Source organism: Euleptes europaea, chromosome 7 (genome assembly GCF_029931775.1).
Source record: "Euleptes europaea isolate rEulEur1 chromosome 7, rEulEur1.hap1, whole genome shotgun sequence".
Taxonomy (NCBI): Eukaryota; Metazoa; Chordata; class Lepidosauria; order Squamata; family Sphaerodactylidae; genus Euleptes; species Euleptes europaea.
Window position 1 is genome coordinate 26,515,943 of NC_079318.1, and position 18,306 is coordinate 26,534,248.

Sequence of the window (18,306 nt, forward strand, 5' to 3'; positions counted from 1 at the left end):
AATGAAGCGAAAGACTTGACTAAAAATAACAAGCAACACATAGGGCAACTCTGAATATACTGTTTAGCAAATTCATCACAATATACAGTTCCTCCTACTGTTCATTTAGCAGACATACTAGTTACACACTTACATAGTGTTACTACAGAACTATTTTGATTCCTTTCTTAGAATATTTTACAGTGTTGACAGCTGCTCACTCACAGAGGAATTCTTTAACATGGTCTACTGAAGCTGTGACCAGCTCTCAATCTCCCCTACCAGGTCATACAACTATTTGGGTCTTCCTACAATCTACAAAATAAACATCATTGCTTCTCGCACGAACTGTAAAAGCCAGAAATGAAAATTGTGTTTCCAGTTTCATAGAACCAAGTTAGCGGATCACAACTGTGAAAGGTGTACGAAAGTTGGTTAACACTTGTCGGCAAACAGGATGGGTTTTAAGGAAAGACTATAACTACCTTGATACATGAACCTGTTGGCTGCCAGAACAGTAAGTCTCTGTAACCTCTGCATAAGTTCTGCTTCAGTGGCACGGATAGGGTTCTCTTGACTCATTCTCCTTTGCATCATTAAACTGAGTTCATCGCTCGCAAGCATACGCATCCTCATTAGCAGCGAGTCTGACTGTGCGAGGGAAAATTTTCTACCTGCTTCAAATGCAAAATTAAAATAAATTCCAATACTGGATTAAGAAGTCTTGAGTATGTGATTTTTTAAGTTTCAATTTTAGTAATCATTTTCTTGCAGTCACAACACTAGCGGTGGTGATGAGGAGGGGGGATTTGGATTTATTTTCTTTTTGAAGGAAACAGAGCAACAGGAATTAGATCTGTTAATATGAACTACAGTTAAAATCAGTCAGGTTAGCTGTCAAAAGAGATGCGACTAATCTCATGGTTGACATTTCATCAAAACAGATTTGATGACAACGCTGCTCCAAGCCTAATCCTGCAAAAACATTTCACGAGAAATGTTTTTCTCGGACGGAACTGGTAGGCACAGCTACCGTTACTGCACCTGTTTCTGCAGGGAATGAACAGAAAGTAGATCCATGAGGGGACTGGAGGGGCGACTCCAAATTTAACAGATTGAAGGAAGGAAGCATCTGAAGATGGCCATAGGAATGGAAATGTTGTCTTGGAAGATGAGGAATAATGGAGTCTTTCATTGCAACTGAACCTTTATTTTAGACAATTAACGGGGAAAAATCAGTTGTAGGTCATGACCAATCTAAATGTTTGCATAGCATCTTACAGCATTTCTTTCTTTATTCCCTACGATTAATGGCTGTTTCTACTGTTCTTTTGCAAATACAAGTTAAACTATGGTGAGCTGGTGCATTCTGTACATATCTCCAGTTCTTGCTTAACACTCCCCTCTGAAATTTCTTTGAGTGATAGAACCTCAAATAAAAATTACTACTAATAATGCAACATCCCCCATGAAGTCCAGTCAAATATGCCTCATCCTAGCCTAGTGGCTGTTAGTCTTCCTACACATGAGAGGGTGCACTATTTTTATTTATTTATTTATTAGATTTATAACCCGCCCTCCCCAGCAAGCTGGCTCAGGGCGGGTAACATCATTTTAAAAACAGCAACCAATATATATCCAAAATAAAACCAACAATAAAATTCTAAAACCTAGTGTGATGGCGCATCAAGACTAAAAGAAAACTGTGTAGGGACTGCACAGGTGACACCCTTCATAATGTGTAGTTCCCATTCAAGGGAAGGAAGAGGAGGGGAGGCCAGTAAGATGGTATAAATAATATGAGCTATTATAAGTGGCTGTCCTCAATTATATTATTTTCTTTGCATGTACTCAATACTATGTTATGGACAAGGAAAATAAAACATGGTCAGATCCTTAATGAAAAGGGCACATGGGAGAGATTTAACTGCCCCTCTCTACCTCCTTATTCAGCAGTCTTTGGATCAACCATATTTGCTCCCAGGGATGCCAGTTGTCAGTCCCGAGGAGCAAATATAGTTGATCCAAAGACTGCTCATTAGTTGCCAAGCACACCCCTTCCTCGCATTATCAGACTGAAAATGGTAGGAGATCACAGGGGGCCTACAAGCCTGCATTTAGTTTTCCTTGTAAAAATAGCCAGCATTTAAGTGAGGACAGATGACCAGTCAGCAGGTAGGCAGAGGCAGTAAAAGCTGTGGCAAAGGCACTCAAGAAGGAAAAAAAAAAAAAAAAAAAAAAAGATGGGAGACTTCCAATGGGCTGTGTTGAAATGAGGTCACTGAGGGTTTAGCACTGCCTCCTCAATTTGGGCCATCAGAAAATCTAACTGACAGCTAAAGTAAATAATTAGCACAAGCTAATGTGCTAATGGATAGGAGCTGGGCAGGTTAACAAGCATGTGGATAAGGGTGATCTACTGGATCATATACCTGGACTTCCAAAAGGCTTTCTGACATAGTACCTCACCAAAGTCTCCTGAGTAAACTTAGAAACTAAGAGGACAGGTCTCTCTCATGGATTTAGTTAAATGGCAGGAAGAAGACCGCAAGACTAAGTGGAAAGTTCTCACAATGAAGGAGAGTGAGCAATGGGGTCCCACAAAGATCAGTATTGGGATTGATGCTATTTTTTTTGTTCATAAATGGTTTGGAATTGTGTCTGAGCAGTGTAGTAACCAGGGTTGCAGATGATAGCAAATGATTCAGGATGGTGAAAAACAAAGACTATTATGAAGACTATTATAGGAACATCTCTCTAAAGTGAGTGATTGTGCAACCATGTGGCACATGAAATTTAACGTGGGTAAGTATAAAACAGTGCATACTGGAACAAAGAATCCTAATTTTTGGATGGGGTCTAATCCCAATTTTAGGATGCTGATGGGGTCTGAACTAAACTGAGACTGAGATGGAAAGAGATCTTGGGGTTGTTGTGGAAGCTCGATTAAAATGTTGACCTGGCATGCAGCAATGGTGAAAAAGGCAAACTCCATGCTAGGAATTATTAAGAAACAGACTGGAAATAAAACATCCAACATTATAATGCCCCTGTGTAAAGCTACCTTTGGGATACTGTGTGCAGTTCTGGTCACTATATTTAAAAAGGACATTTTAGAATGGGAAAAAGTACAAAACTACAAGGTATCAAGATGATTATGGGGTTGGAGCATCTTTCATAGGAGGAAATTCTGGAGAATCTGGGACTTTCAATCTAGAAAAAAGATGGCTAAAGGGATATGATAGAGTTTTATAAAATCATGCATACACTGAAAAAGTGGGTAGACGGGCCTCTTTTTCACCCTCTCCCATAATACCAGAACTTGCAGGGGACTCAAAATTTGTTGGGAAAGAGGTTCAGAACAAATGAAAGGAAATACTTTAGTCAATGAGTAATTAAACTGTGGAATTCACTGCCAGGGGAGGTAGTGACGGCCATGAGCATAGATAGCTTTAAAAGGGGGTTAGACAAATGAATGGAGGGAGAGGTCCACCAATGGCTACTAGTGACTGAAGGGAGCGCCTCCATAACCAGAGGCACCAAACCTCTGAATACCAGTGCTGGGAATCAGCAGCAGGAGAGGGCCTCGGCCTCTATGACCTGTTTGTCATCCAGGGTAACTAACAGTGTGAAACAGGACACTGTACTAGATGGACCACTGGTCTGAGCCAGCAAGCTCTTCGTATGTTCTTAAGATCACAGTAATCCAAACAAAGTGGGATGTACATGAGTTGGAGCACTGCTTTAAAGGGAGAGAGAAAAATCTGGCCTTGTGTTCAGGATAATAATTTTGTTTCAATGGAATCAGAAATTATGAAACAAATGTGTTAATAGAACTTGCCCTCTTCTTCTACCATTAGTTCTATTTTTATTGATAATCACAGTTTGCGTTTACTTCACACATAAGGTTGAATCCTACATTACTCACCTGCAATGCTTTTACGTTTTTGAAATATAGCCTGGTGATGCGAAATAGGTGAATGGAATGAACTGCTCAGATCCTCTGTAACTTGATTTGCTGTAGTTTTTATGAACTCGATGGCAGCTTGAAGAACTCTGAACTGCAAAGCAACTGCCATATCTGAAAGCCACAGGGATCAAACGAGCAAATTAGTATTTTTTTTCCAGAGTATCTCATACATGTAGAAATTCAAAATAAAACTGAAGTTGCTTTTTGGTGCAACCACACCAATGATAACTAGAAGGCATGTTTGGATAGACTTCCTGGCCTTTAGGGAAGAACTGCCCTTCCACATTCTCCTGAGTAAGGATCACTGAAAGGCTATTGTTCATGGCCCTAAACGTTGCCATTTAGTGTGACTACACTGAACAAGTCTTCTCATCAAACAGGCGCCAACCCACCCACAGAAAATTAAATAGTTTCTATATACAGGGTGCAACAAATTAGTAGATGGAACATGAACAAGAACATAATTTTACTTGAATAGAAAACTGTGGAACTACCACGTACATAATACGCAGCAAGGTGGTACAGTGGTTACAACAGAGACCTGGATTCAAATCTTTCCTCTGTCATGAAGCTCACTGAGTGATCTTCAACCAGTCATCTTTCTGTAGCCTAACCTACCTTTACTGGATTGTTGTGAGGGTAAAATTGGAGGGAGGGTGAACTATGTATACCATTCCTTAGAACAGTGGTTCCCAAACTTTTCGCACCACCGCCCACTTGGTTCCACAAACTCAACCCCAGCGCCCCCTACCCTATCCTATAAAAAGAAGTATTCAAAATAGGGGTCTGCACGACTCACTCAAGAAGATAATAACAATAACGTTTCAAAACGGTAACAATTAATTGCACATCAATTCAAGAGCAAATTAAAACTTTTTAGTTGAACTTTATTCAACAAAAGTGATGGACTTGATCCAATGGCCCCAGCTCTTCAACGTCTGGAAAAAAAATTCTGATAGTTTTCCACCAAATTTGCCAGCATGGTGCCATAGCTTGATCTATTGTAAATTAGTGAACAACACAGTTGAAGGGGTCCGCCTCTAGCACCCCCCTGCTGCCCCCTTGCCTCTTAGTGCCCCCTTGGTAATCCCACCCCCCCAGGGTGTGGTACTACCCACTCTGGGAACCACTGCTTTAGAAGAAGGGTGGGGTTTTAAAAAGCAACCAACAAAATAGAACACATCCTTGGAGTTATTCATTTCATTATTTTTAGCTAATTCCTAGGAAGCAACAGCCTTCAATTTGCAAGATCTGAGCAAGGCTGTCAAAGATAGGACATTTTGGAGGACTTTCATTCATAGGGTCACCATGAGTCGGAAGCGACTTGACGGCACTTAACACACACACACACACACACACACACACACACACACACACACAATTCCTACAGTAAACAAGCAATACAGCAAGAAATACCCCGACTCATGTTATAACAGTGGGAGTTTAAAGGCTTACTCTGAGTTTGTTTATTTTTGCTGTTCTGAAGATATCCGAGTAACACCATGAGATCTTCAATAATTCGAAAATACTGGGAACCAGAAGAGCTGCAGGCATGGATCGTCACTGTTACAAACAGTTGCTGTATATCACACACAAGTAGCCTGTAGTCACTTGAGAGGATGCTGCACAGGAAGTTATTTAACTCTGTTAATCAGATTCCATCTTAAAAAAAGAAAGAAAGAGAACCTGCATATCCACTACCACTTGACTCACATCAAGCTTATACTATTTGGCATTTTCTGTCCTTTCCCTTCTATTCTTCAGCTTAGATGTCTATATTGATCAACTGTGGACTTCCTGGAAACAGTCTACAGAAAATGGCTATGTCCTACAAACAGCAGCTAGCATACCACAGCCACTAAATACATTCAACATTTAAAAAATGGAATGGACAGCATGCCCTTTCTCAATGAACAACCACAACCCCTGTATCAGAAAGGCCTGTCATGGTGGAGGTAGCCGACTCACTTGGGAAACGGGGAATTTAAACCCATAATTTAGGAATTGAAACATTTTGTATGTTATACCCACATGATGCAGAGGCTAGATGGCCATCTGTCAGCGATGCTGATTCTATGACCTTAGGCAGATCATGAGAGGGCGGGCGGGAAGGTTTGCATCAGTGTTTGGCTCTTGTGGCCCTTTCTTGCACGCCCAAGGTAGTGCCGATTGCCACTTTGGGATCAGGAAGGAATTTTCTTCCAGGCCACAGGTGTGTGTGTGTGTGGGGGGGAAGGTAGCTGTGAATTTCCTGCATTGTGCAGGGAATTGGACTAGATGACCCTGGTGGTCCCTTCCAACTCTATGATTCTATGATGGGTTAGATTTGCCTGGAGTATATAAAATACCATACTTTTGTTTAGTGTTTCTAAAATGAGAAGGCTGTTCTCCCAACTGATTCAAAGACTTGGGAACAAGATGCCTTACAACAAGACTGCGCTACCTCAGTTTTCAAATAAAGGACTAGCTTGAAAGCTCCCAATGACAAAATTAAAGGATTAGACCCAAAGGAATCTCCATTTGTGAAGTAGATCTCTACAGCTTTCCCACTGCATCCCACTGCACTCCCCTAAATACTACTCCGAAATGTTCTGGGAATACCATGGGACGTGGCACAGCAATCAACAAACTTCCCCCCTTCCGCAGGATGGAAGACAACTTTGGATCTAACTAACATTAAAAGTTACCAGCCCAAACAAAGATTAACCCAGAGGAACTAAGCTCTGAAATATTCCTGTCAGGTGCTCATTCCTTCCTAGGGAAGCCAACTTGGAACATATGATGCTACCTTATACCCAGTCAGACCACTGGTCTATCATGTTCAGTGTGGTCTGCTCAGCCAGGCAATGGTACTCCAAGGTCCCAACTACTACCTAATCAGTTTTAACAGGAAATGCTGAGAACTAAATCTGGGACTCATATAAGGAAGTGCTCTACCACTGAGCCAAGGTCCTTCACACCCACTTCCCACATGAGTGTCTGAAATTTAGACTAATATTAATCTAGAATTTCATTCTGTTGTGATTCCAAAATGGCACAATACCAAAATGGTACAATACTAACAGTCTACTCACCTGGTCTCTAATCCATTAAGGGCTGCTAATGTATTACACAGGGCATATAGAAAGCCATTATCAAGCAGCATATCTGCCACTTTAGAGCAGGAATTTATGATCTGCAGCACCAAGCAGAAGGAATTATGTAGCAGGATGCTGTCGTAGAGGGAATTCTCTAGAAGACCCAGAACAGGAATCACACACCACTTTTGAAAGAGTCCGGCATTTTTCACATCTTCTGGATCAAAGCTGAAAATAAATAAAAACAGGAATCGGCCATGGATTTTTAAATATGTCCCATTATAAAAACCAGTGCTTGCCTTATTAACATTTCTGTATGAGTAGGAGTAGTACTGTCAGTAAGATGGAATTTAGATTTACAAGCACCTATGCAGTAATGCTGATTCAATTGTACAATGTAAGCAAATAAATCAAACCTCTGGCACAGAGTAGCATCTTAATTTGAGACACTTTGCTAGCCTAAGTACTTTATTTGCTAGCTCGACAAGTCTTACCATTTGGCAATAAGAGGCAGTAAATACAGTTCTGCATTTGTAATATAGGCAAAAAAAATCTTATTACCACGAATAGAAATCCTGTTCCTATTAGCTGTGAGAAGACCATATAAAGCTGGTACCATGACGAACATGAAAGCGGATAAAATTTTACTACAAATAAAATATACTGGCCATAAACAGAGGATTGGTTATATGGCACCAATTACTACTGAAACTACCTTAATTAAACCAGGGATGAAAGAGCCTTCTTCAGCTTACATATAGACTTTAGACCATGTTTAGTCTGCTCTCAGTTGTAACACATGGCTTTTGGTACAGATGATTTGAAGAATATTTCCATTGTTATTATGGTCCCTTTAAATTTTTACAGGGTCGGTAAGCTGAAGAAGACTTCTTTCAAAATGCGTCGCGTCCTTGCGACAGACCCTATTGCGGACCTTTTTTGCATATTGTTAATTGGTTCCGCTATTTTTTCGCTACTCTTTGTGATTGCTTTTCATATTTAAGAACTTGTGAATTAAGTTTTTGAGCCAGAGTGGCTACATTTAGGTTGTTAGAACTGATATAAGAAATTGTCTTAAGCCCTGCGAGGCGTTTGTGTGAATTAACATTTTTTGGTTTGGTTTTGAATTCCTTATCTTTGTATGTACAATATATATTTTCGCAACTTGCTTTTTGATGTTATTATTTTCTTGAGCCACGTGCTGCCTTCTCAGATAGTTACCACTAATTACAGCATAGGTTTCCCATTTTCTAAGTTTACTAAACCTCCAGGTACTAGCTGGAGATCTCCTGCTATTACAACTGATCTCCAGCTGATAAGAGATCACTTCAACTGGAGAAAATGGCTCACGGCTGTGGCAAAGAGGGACCGGGCAACCCTACCCATTGACTCCCCCTAGGTCAGGGTCCCCAACACGTTGCCCACAGGCAAAAGGGCATGTGCAGACACCTTTTCTTGTTCCCGATGACACTTTCTAGGAATGTGGCAGATTCTGTGGTGTTTGCTTTAGAACGTCAGCTTTCCTCTGTTCAGCTGACCTGGCTCAATTAACTTCTTTGATCTGCTACAGCCTTTACGGCTCCGTTTTTGTGTGCCTTTGCAAATTTTTTCTGTTGGAAAAAGTTACAGGAGCCAGTCAGCTTCTTTTCATCTTGAGCTAACTAGCTTGAAGGAAGGGGGGAAGAAAGTCCTCCTCCTCCCTCCCCAGCAGCAGCACCCAGGAGGAGTAGAAAAACTCCTGCTTGGAGAAGGGGGTAAGAAACTGCACATCTAACATATTTCTGTTTTCTACACTTGTCAAAATGAGTGGAAGACCTAGCAAAAAAACCCCAGAACCTACTTTTTCAATTCTGACTGGGAAGAACAATACTGTTTTGTGGATGCAAAAGGCAAATCTGTGCTCTTCAGCTGTTGCAATCCCCCAAAAAGCGCAACACTGAAAGACATTTTGAGACACAACCTTTTCAAAGAACTATCCGGTCGATTCTGAGATTTGTAAACAGAAAATCTCTGAACTGAAATAAAAATTGGTCTTGCAACAGTTGCTGTTCTTCAAACTTGGGATGCAAAGCAAAATCACCACCATTGCATGTTTTAAAGCTGCAAACTTGCTTGTGAGAAGGAAGACACCTTTTGGAGATGGATAGCTTTGCAAAGATGGTAAGTGGCTTTTTGAAGGCTTTCATAATAAAGGTGAAATAATGTCTGCAATCCCGAAGTTGCAGCTCTCTGGGAACACAAGTGACCAGAAGAACTGAAGCCATTTCTAGTGACCTGGAATATCAGTTGCTAACTGACTTGCAGAAACGTCTGTTTATATTTGTTTTATATCTGTTTATATTTAAATTGTTCCATACTTTTGGTTTGCTTTGCTCACAGAGAGAACATAGGATGTAAATATTTGAAACAAAATGTTACACAAAAGCAAGCGTGTGGTTTTATGGTTGGCTCCGCCTCTTGTGGCAGACATTTTGTGGTTGGCCCCACCTCTCCCGACAGCCATTTTGTGCTTGGGCCCACCACCCCATGTCAAAATCCTATAATTCTTGCTAGTCTATAATTTTTGCATCATCATAATTAGGGAACTTAACCAATCTAGGGTGACTAAATGAATTCACAATCTGGCATGTTTGCTTGCTGCATTACCCTAGCACTCAGCTTCTAAGGCCTGGTACAGTAGTGCACAAACCAAGATTACGGTAACAGGAATAAACCACAGGAAAATGTGTTCCCTTCCACCTCTCTTCCCATGCAGAGAGGGGCCAACCAGCTACTCTAGGAAGCCAACAAACAGCAAGACTGCAACAGCATCATCCTGCCTGTGCTCTTCAGCAACTGGTTTAAGCAAGATCTCTGGTCCTGGAAGGTACCAGTCTCAATTCAGATCCCTGAAGGATCCTATTGCTCACATCCCTCCATTACAAGAACAGACCATTCAGTTTACAAGCTGCTCTGCCACCTTTTTGTGTTACACACCAGCAGTCTGGTTCCATTCTGGTTCTGGACCATCCCTTTTGTACAGGCCCTGTTTGTTTCAAAATGTCCCCCAATGCTTAATAAATCTAAAGCCCTCCTCTTTACACCATCATCTCATCCATGCATTGAGATTCCCCAATTGTGTCTGTCTTTCTGGCCCTGTGCATAGAACAGGCAGCATTTCAGAGAAAGCTCCCTTGGAGATCCTGGTTTTTAGTCTCCTACCTAGCAGCCAAAAGTTAACTTCCAGGACCTCACAACTACACTTCCCCACATCATTGGTGCAAAAACTGACTCTTTCCCAGCACTATCTACAAGCAAACTAGGCTACAGATGATGTCTGCAGCCTTCGCATCAGGCAGGCAATTCACCATGTGGTATGCATGCCTATCACAAACCCAGCTATCTACATGTCTAATGATCAGATCTCCCACTATGACAAGCCCCCCTCCTCTCAGAGGCACAACCTAGGTGTGAGAGGGTATCAGTTCATCCACCAAGGAAGGAGTCACTTCTAAGGGATCTTGTCCCCTTTCCTTGGGGTAATGCTCTCTTTCCATAAGGCCTTCATTATCTGTGACTGGCGAGGAGCCATCACCCTGGGATTGGGATGCCACTATCACATCCCTAAAGGCCTCACCAATCACACTCTCTGCCTCTCTCAGCTTCTCCAGGTGAACTACCTTGATTTCAAGGGAATGAACTTGCTCTCTACCCAGGTTCATCATTACATCTGGCTGTTGCTAGTCCTGTTTAAAACGAACCCTCACAATAAGGATTCCGTAGTGGGTTTTAAGAGCGCTCCCAGCTTCAAGTTAACCAGAGATGACTGTCACACCGTAAACACACATTGGAATAGATGGGGGTTGGGGGAAATCTCAAGAAAGGAAGGGCCGAGGGAGTCCAAGATTCTGCAGTACACTTTCAATCATTTAATTCCCTGCATCATTACGTCTTAAGAGGCCATTAGGAGGAAGAACTTTGTATTCAATGCCAAGTCTCTGCATTTTATACACTGCTTGAGTTCTTTAAACAGAAGAAACAAATATATTGATTCTTAGACTAGAGATATCAGATGCACTAAATACATTTTCAAAAGCCAAGCCTCCCCTCTCCCTCCCCTGGCCAAATTCAATGAAATAATTTTCTCTGAGTCCTTTCTCTTGAGTTTACGGCATAATATTGATTTAGTTTAGAACGCCATTGTAGGCATATTGTAGCAGTTGCTGACAAATAAATTGTTTGCCAACAGAAGACGGCACAATCTGTATTTCAACTGAAAATAAATTGATCTACAAAGGAAGGGAGAAAAACCCAGAAATTATAGTTACTCTTCATCAAGGCCAACTGGTCGACCAAACAGCATTTCCATAAAGCATTCTGTAAGTTCCCGAGTGCCTTGGTGAAGATACAACTGGTTAGCTAACAATGAGAAACCTCGATTCTTCAGAAACTTCTCCTTTTGTTCCCTGGTTGCTCTGTGGAAGTATGCATCCAAAAGCTAAGGGAAGAAGAAGAGAAAGATTCTGAATTTTTCAATGTACTTTGATGTTTTATAATATACCTTAGAATTATAGAATCATAGAGTTGGAAGGGACCACCAGGGTCATCTAGTCCAACCCCCTGCACAATGCAGGAAATTCACAACTACCTCCCCCCCTCACCCCCAGTGACCCATATTTAATGCCCAGAAGATGGCCAAGGTGCCCTCCCTCTCATGATTTGCCTAAGGTCATAGAATCAGCATTGCTGACAGATGGCCATCTAGCCTCTTCTTAAAAACCTCCAGGGAAGGAGAGCTTACCACCTCCCGAGGAAGCCTGTTCCAATGAGGGACCACTCTGACTGTTAGAAAATTCTTCCTAATGTCTAGACGGAAACTCTTTTGATTTAATTTCAACCCGTTGATTCTGGTCCGACCTTCTGAAGCAACAGAAAACAACTCAACACCATCCTCTATAAGTACTTGAAGATGGTTCTCATATCCCCTCTCAGTCTTCTCCTCTTCAGGCTAAACATACCCAACTCCTTCAACCTTTCCTCACAGGACTTGGTCTCCAGACCCCTCACCATCTTTGTTGTCCTCCTCTGGACCCGTTCCAGCTTGTCTACATCTTTCTTAAATTGTGGTGCCCAAAACTGAACACAATACTCTAGGTGAGGTCTAACCAGAGCAAAGTAAAGTGATACCTTGTGTATCATTCTGTGGTAGACACATTTGTAAAGCAATACAAATAAACTGTATTTTCTTCTCACAGGTAACAATCATTTTAAAAGAGGGGAGATTTTAATGAAGCCTTATGGGATAGTATTCTATTTATTTAAGCATTTTAGACCACTTTCCCTCCAGAGGGACCCAAAGCAGCTTTCAAAAAAGAGAAGAATTTTTTTTGTGTTTTAGAAAATTGGAATTCTTTAATTTTAAAACAATATTGATGGTTTTGCAAACTACCCTAAATTTCAAAATGGATAGGAAGGGATGAAGAAAGAAGACAAAACTGCCTGGAAAGGTCCTTAGTTTAAACAAATTTATAGCCGAGATAAAACGTATGTTATAGGTGTATATTTTTACTTACTTTAATGACTCCTTGTTGTATAAGAGAAGATGGGTGATTTACAAGAACTATAAGAACATCTGGATGAATAAGCTTGTCCATAACATCTTGAAGCATGACATCTGGCAGGATTAAGAGAACTCCATGTAAGAGGTGATACAGGCCACAACATATGAGTACAAGACAATCTTCTGTTGATCTGGTGGAGAGAAGTAGATTTATTATTAGGATATCCTATATTAGTATCACTACACAGAAGGAGGAGAGTGAATCTAAAAAAACTGGCTGGTGATAGAGATTAAAAACCACCCCACTTTAAAAAAAAGCAAAAAACAAAACAAACAAACAAAAACTAAATATATAGTCTGACTACTGTCTGCCAAAAAGCTATTTCCCCATATTTATAGGGCAACCTCTTCAATTCTCCTACTTCACCATTCTTTTTGGCAGGGGATTATATAGTCTTACTTCTGTCCAACAAAGGAAAGGAACCATGCTTTGCTATTATAAGTAGATGTTTCTGCTACGTTAATTGCCCCAGTATTTGTATAACAGTTCATCATAACTCCTCCAAAAACATTTTTGCAAAGTTTGCATGGTCAGTTTTGGTATGTAATCATATAGAGAAACCTACACTGTACACCAATACACACTGTAACAATTTATTCAGTCTTAGTGCTTCAGAAAACACCAATGCCAAGTATATGTGCATACTGACAACTGCACCTTTCCGATGTGAAACACCATAGCTTGGTGCTTTGTAAATCCCTGCACACACATGCTTTGGTGCTATGCATCAACCATGCCATAATGCTTCTCTGTAGCATTGTGTGTATGGGAATAAGTTGTATGGAGGAAAATAGCCAAAACAAGACTGTGTGAATTGCTGCTCAGAATCAAATCCACTAAGCTATGTTCAAGTGCAAAACAAGAGGAAAATTTGTTCTTGCAAGAAATCTACACGAATCCACAGAAATGATAATTCAAAGACTACCATCTTGCATTGTGATCTTGCATTGTGATAGTATCCACTTGAATGTTTTAATAGTACTTAATCGCCCAACTCACATACCTGTCAGAATCATTCTCAGATTTTTGAGGTGCCCTTCCAGCTGAAGGAAAGGTAAGATGTTCCCACTCTTCAGTAGGCAAGCTCTTATCAGCAAGACTTGGCCAACGAGCAATAGTGGATCCACCCTGAAAAGAAAAGGCTAATCCCAAGCCTGCCAAATTGCTATTTTTCTGAAAGGGAGACAATCCCTTTAGATCATTGGGACGCCTCAGTGATTTCTCAAGAGCAGCACCATCTTCCTTATGTTTCATTTCCTGTTTTGCTTCTTGGATTTCAGAGGTTTTATTTAATATTTCCTCTTCTTCCTTTGGAATATCATGCGTCTCTGCAGAAGTTCTCTCTTCCAAATCAACTACTGTTTTTGCTGACTCACAGCTACTGATCAAATGCTCCTCCTGCATTCTTCTAAAGACCTCAGAGTTTCTCCAAACATGACTTTGTTCCAGGGGCTCAACTGGATCAGTCTCTCTAACGACTTGCAAGTTCTCCACACTCCTTCCCAAATTTCCACTGAACCCTTTTGGATGCCTTTGTGGAGAGGAAGTAGGAGATGCTGGCAGGCTTTTACAGTGCCGTTCAGGTGTCTGAGCATCTGTTATCTGAGGTTCGCTTACTTCAGAAGAGTCATTTCCTAAGAAGACAAACATGGCAAATGTTTTGTATGATTCCTACTCAAACGATAATAAAGATTGTAATGAAATACTATTCATTTACTTTAATTGCTCATGCACAGGGTTTGGTAAGTGCCTCTGAAGAAAGTGTAAGATCATTCTGCCTTTGCCCTGTAAGTTCACTTTTTAACTCCCACTCTTGGAAACAAGCCCCAGAATATCACGAAGAACAGATTCCCAGTGAGACAACACAGGGAATATGAACAACTGTGTTTTCTGCCATAAGCTCTTTAAAGTCAGCTGTGGTTCCCATGATGCAAACCTAGGCTTTCCTTGGACAGGAAGCGGGGAGTTTACTTTTCCTTCACCCATTGGGTCTTCTCTCATCTCCCTTTTGCCAACTGCTTTTTCCAGGTCTGAGATCCTTGTTCCTGTCACAAACACAAGGTTGAGGTGGAACTTGGGTCGAAGAAGAGTAACCTTTGATCCTCAGTATAAAGTAAACAATGCAGAAATTGATCACCTTTGCAACCAACAGGGTACCAGTACCCTAAACAGCTCTTTTGTACCCACAACAAAAGGACACTTCTGTAACAGCTTTGCCTCCTTTAATCTGTACTGGATTCTTGCAGAGGGACAAGGCTAGAGATTAAATATAAGTCATAACTTCCATAGTAGCCAGAAAAAAAGGGAAGGGTGGCCCTTGCCTGCAGCTGCTCCCCAGCGAACTAACACTGGTTCTGTAGAACCTAGGAGATGACTTCATTTTGAAGGTATCCAATTGCATATGAAGGATACATCACTATACTGTGCTGAAGTGACACGAGCCCAGGCACATTTAGTGTTCTTTTGTCTGCTGGTGATCTCTCACATCCTACAAGTAAGTGGCTAGTACATTACCTACAAGGCCTGTTTAGCAAAGTCTTGATTCTGTTTGGTTGGTTTTTAAAAACAACAAGGTGTGTGTGTGTGTGTGAGAGAGAGAGATAGAAACAGACATTACGGAATTTTAAGCAGAGAAGCAGGATGAATTCTGAAGTCTTTCCCTGCACCCGTTTCTTTATTCAAAGTACGTGTTTGTAACCTTGCAGGGGGCCAGCAACATGCTGGGGGTATGTGAAGAAAAGGAACACTGGACCACTACCCTTCTGCTGCTCCTGTGGTTAAAACCCCCAGTTGTTTTGTTCGTTTGCTTGTTAAAGTGTTGGGGCTTAATTATAAAGACCGGAACAAAAAAAAAAATTCCCTAAATTAGAGGCCCTAAATCACTGATCATAGCCTTTACATGGAAGGACTATGAGTTTAACATTTACCCGTGACAGATGCTGGAGAGCATGTCTTTAGCAAGAACATTTCCTACTAAACTGTGATAAATTTTGGCTAAATATAGGCCCATTAACTGGTATAGCAACCAAGCGTTCATAAAAGTAAAGCACTTAACATCTCTCCAAGAGAATAATGGCACGTCACATGCTTCCAATCCACTGGGATGGCAACACCTGAACTTATAATAAATATTTCAGACACACTAGTTTCAAAATGTTCCAGGACATGGGATGCCCCATTTCGTTCCAAATTTAACTTGAAATTTAATCTGAATGGAGGCAATAGGGATCTTGACCAAACGTTCTGCATTTACAAATCTACTTGCCAATCTTTCAGGCACACACACACATGCCTCAATGGCAGCCTCTCTTCCATTCACTCTTCACAGGCATAAAAATACCTACAAAGGGTACTAGACGACACCAGTTGCTACACCTTCTCTTGGTTGATCCCAGCTACATCTGATGTCCAAAAGCAGAAGTTGTGACTTCTGCAATACCTGGATCCTCATACTATTAAGGCAGCAAAGCCCCCATATAAGCGGTTGGGCTCTCCCTCCTGCTAAGGGGTGCCCTGAATGCACGGGGCCCAAAGACTGGCATAACAGCAAGACACTGGGTATGTTTTGAAAAGACGATTTGTCATGTCTGCATTTTTTCACATATTAATAGATGATAAACCTCAAATTTTAAAATGCAGTTGAGTTGGTGAAATTACAAAAGAGATTAGAGCTTATAACAGATATAAAGAATTCTGTTTCAAAGGCCAATTTTCCATTTCACTATTAATTGAAAATAGTGCATTGTAATATGATCCATTTATGTCCACATGTGACAAACAAGGTGATCTAAACTCTTTAGCACAATTCAAATGACAGAGCCAGAACAAACACATTTTAGTGTGTCTATTATATAGTTGCAAGGTTTCATCAATGGTAGCTCACTCATACATGCAAAAATCATTTGCTTCTAAAGACAAATAATGATGAATATGCTGTCTGCACCAGTCTTATGTAAACGGCCTGATGAACCTAGTGAGGTAGCTCCAAGAGTTGAATGGAATCCCAACCTCACCAGCGGAATTACTCCGGAAACAGAATATCATCAGACTCCTCAATTCTTAGTCCTGGGACATTAACAATGCAATCTTATGCAGAGTTACTTCAGTCTAAGCCCACTGAAATGAATGGGCGTAGACTGCAGTTAACTCTCCTTAGGATTGCACTGTAAAAGATCTCTAGTCCTGGGAAGAAGGGGTTAGAATGCACACCATCCAAGAAACTGCCATTCTGAACCAACCAAAATCAGCAGAGCAGCAATGGATCCATTTGGTAAAGCCCCACTCTATTACAAAATCAAGCACTGGAGCTCAGAAGGTACGGTATGGGTTATGAATTGAAGACCTTTTCAAGGAAAGATATACAACTGTTTACCGTCTTGTGGTGCAGCAGAAAATCCTGTTGGACTTGTAATGGCCAATGTTGGGCTGTCAATAGACTTTCCACCACTGCTGGAATTTCTCAGATACATGATTGATTGAACCTTCTCTTGGAAAATTTTGCCATCTTAAAAAAAATGAACAAGATTCTGCTGTTAGAAACAACATGATTAAGAACGTAATTGAAGTAGCAAACCAAATATTATGCTCATCGACCTTTAACTAGCATCAGGAACCATTAGGACCTCCTTGAACATGTAAGATTTTAAATTTAGCAATGACAGTTCATGAATTGAACCTAAATAAAAAACATCTAAATGGGCGAGGCCATCTACAGAACTAAAGTAACTGTTACAGGGAGTCAGACATGCAGTGCAAACTTATGCATACTGATTAAAAAAGACTCTCCTCAAGTTTGAAAGAACGTCCAGTATTTGGTGTGTATGCTGGATTGTATATGCATCCTCAGTGTCTGTTTATGTATTTGGATCCTATTATCATAACCAAACTTGCTAGGAAATAAGTACCACTAACTGCAGTAGAACTTAAATCTGAGTAACAGCAGAAAGGGAGCTCTAGCAGAAGAGGAGGTGTTTTTTTTTTTACCATTAAGTCACATCTGACTTATGGTGACCCCTGGTGGAGTTTTCAAGGCAAGAGACGTTCAGAGGTGGTTTGCCATTGCCTGCCTCCGTGTCATGATCCTGGTATCCTTTGGAGGTCTCCCATCCAAATACTTTCCAGGGTAAACCCTGTTAGCCTGGACTATCCAGGTAAGGGCCTAGCAGATCGCAGAGGTAAAGAAATAAGCACCCCAATCCAGTGATCAGAGAGCAGAGGTCCTGATAACCACACAGACTTTCATCACCAACAGCAAATTATCTTTTTATTTCAATACTTCCTGCTAAAGTATTTATTTCAATACATCCTGCTAAAGTATCTGAGCATGGAGATGCCCTGTTTTAAAACGTATGAACACATGAAGCTGCCTTATACAGAATCAGACCACTGGTCCATCAAGGTCAGTATTGTCTATTCAGACTGGCAGCAGCTCTCCAGCATCTCAGGATGCTTTAGAAATTCCAGATATGCATGGGACCTCAGATCAGAGAGAAGGAGTATTGCTGCTGCATGGCACACATAGAAATTAAAGTATGAGCCAATGGGGAGCATGCTGCTTCAGGTGATGATTCATACAATAATGGGAAGTAAAAAAACATGTATCTACACAATCACTACCAGAAAGCTATGCGGTCATGTACGTAGAAGGAATAATCCAACTACAGCCATGACTGTACTTCAT

At 40.9% G+C, this 18,306-nt stretch overlaps 1 protein-coding gene across 2 annotated transcripts in view; it reads right to left on the reverse strand.

The window, feature by feature from the left end:
• The window catches only part of LYST (lysosomal trafficking regulator), a 96,962-nt gene that overhangs the window by 42,472 nt on the left and 36,184 nt on the right, over positions 1-18,306 (reverse strand). For both annotated transcript variants that reach the window (XM_056852338.1, XM_056852339.1), the window contains exons 20-27: positions 16,999-17,130; positions 13,630-14,260; positions 12,579-12,756; positions 11,334-11,503; positions 7,024-7,254; positions 5,405-5,571; positions 3,908-4,060; positions 465-653 (exon numbers count right to left, since the gene is read on the reverse strand). In XM_056852338.1, coding sequence (XP_056708316.1) covers positions 465-653; positions 3,908-4,060; positions 5,405-5,571; positions 7,024-7,254; positions 11,334-11,503; positions 12,579-12,756; positions 13,630-14,260; positions 16,999-17,130 — 1,851 coding nt within the window. The remainder of the gene's footprint in view (positions 1-464; positions 654-3,907; positions 4,061-5,404; positions 5,572-7,023; positions 7,255-11,333; positions 11,504-12,578; positions 12,757-13,629; positions 14,261-16,998; positions 17,131-18,306) is intronic.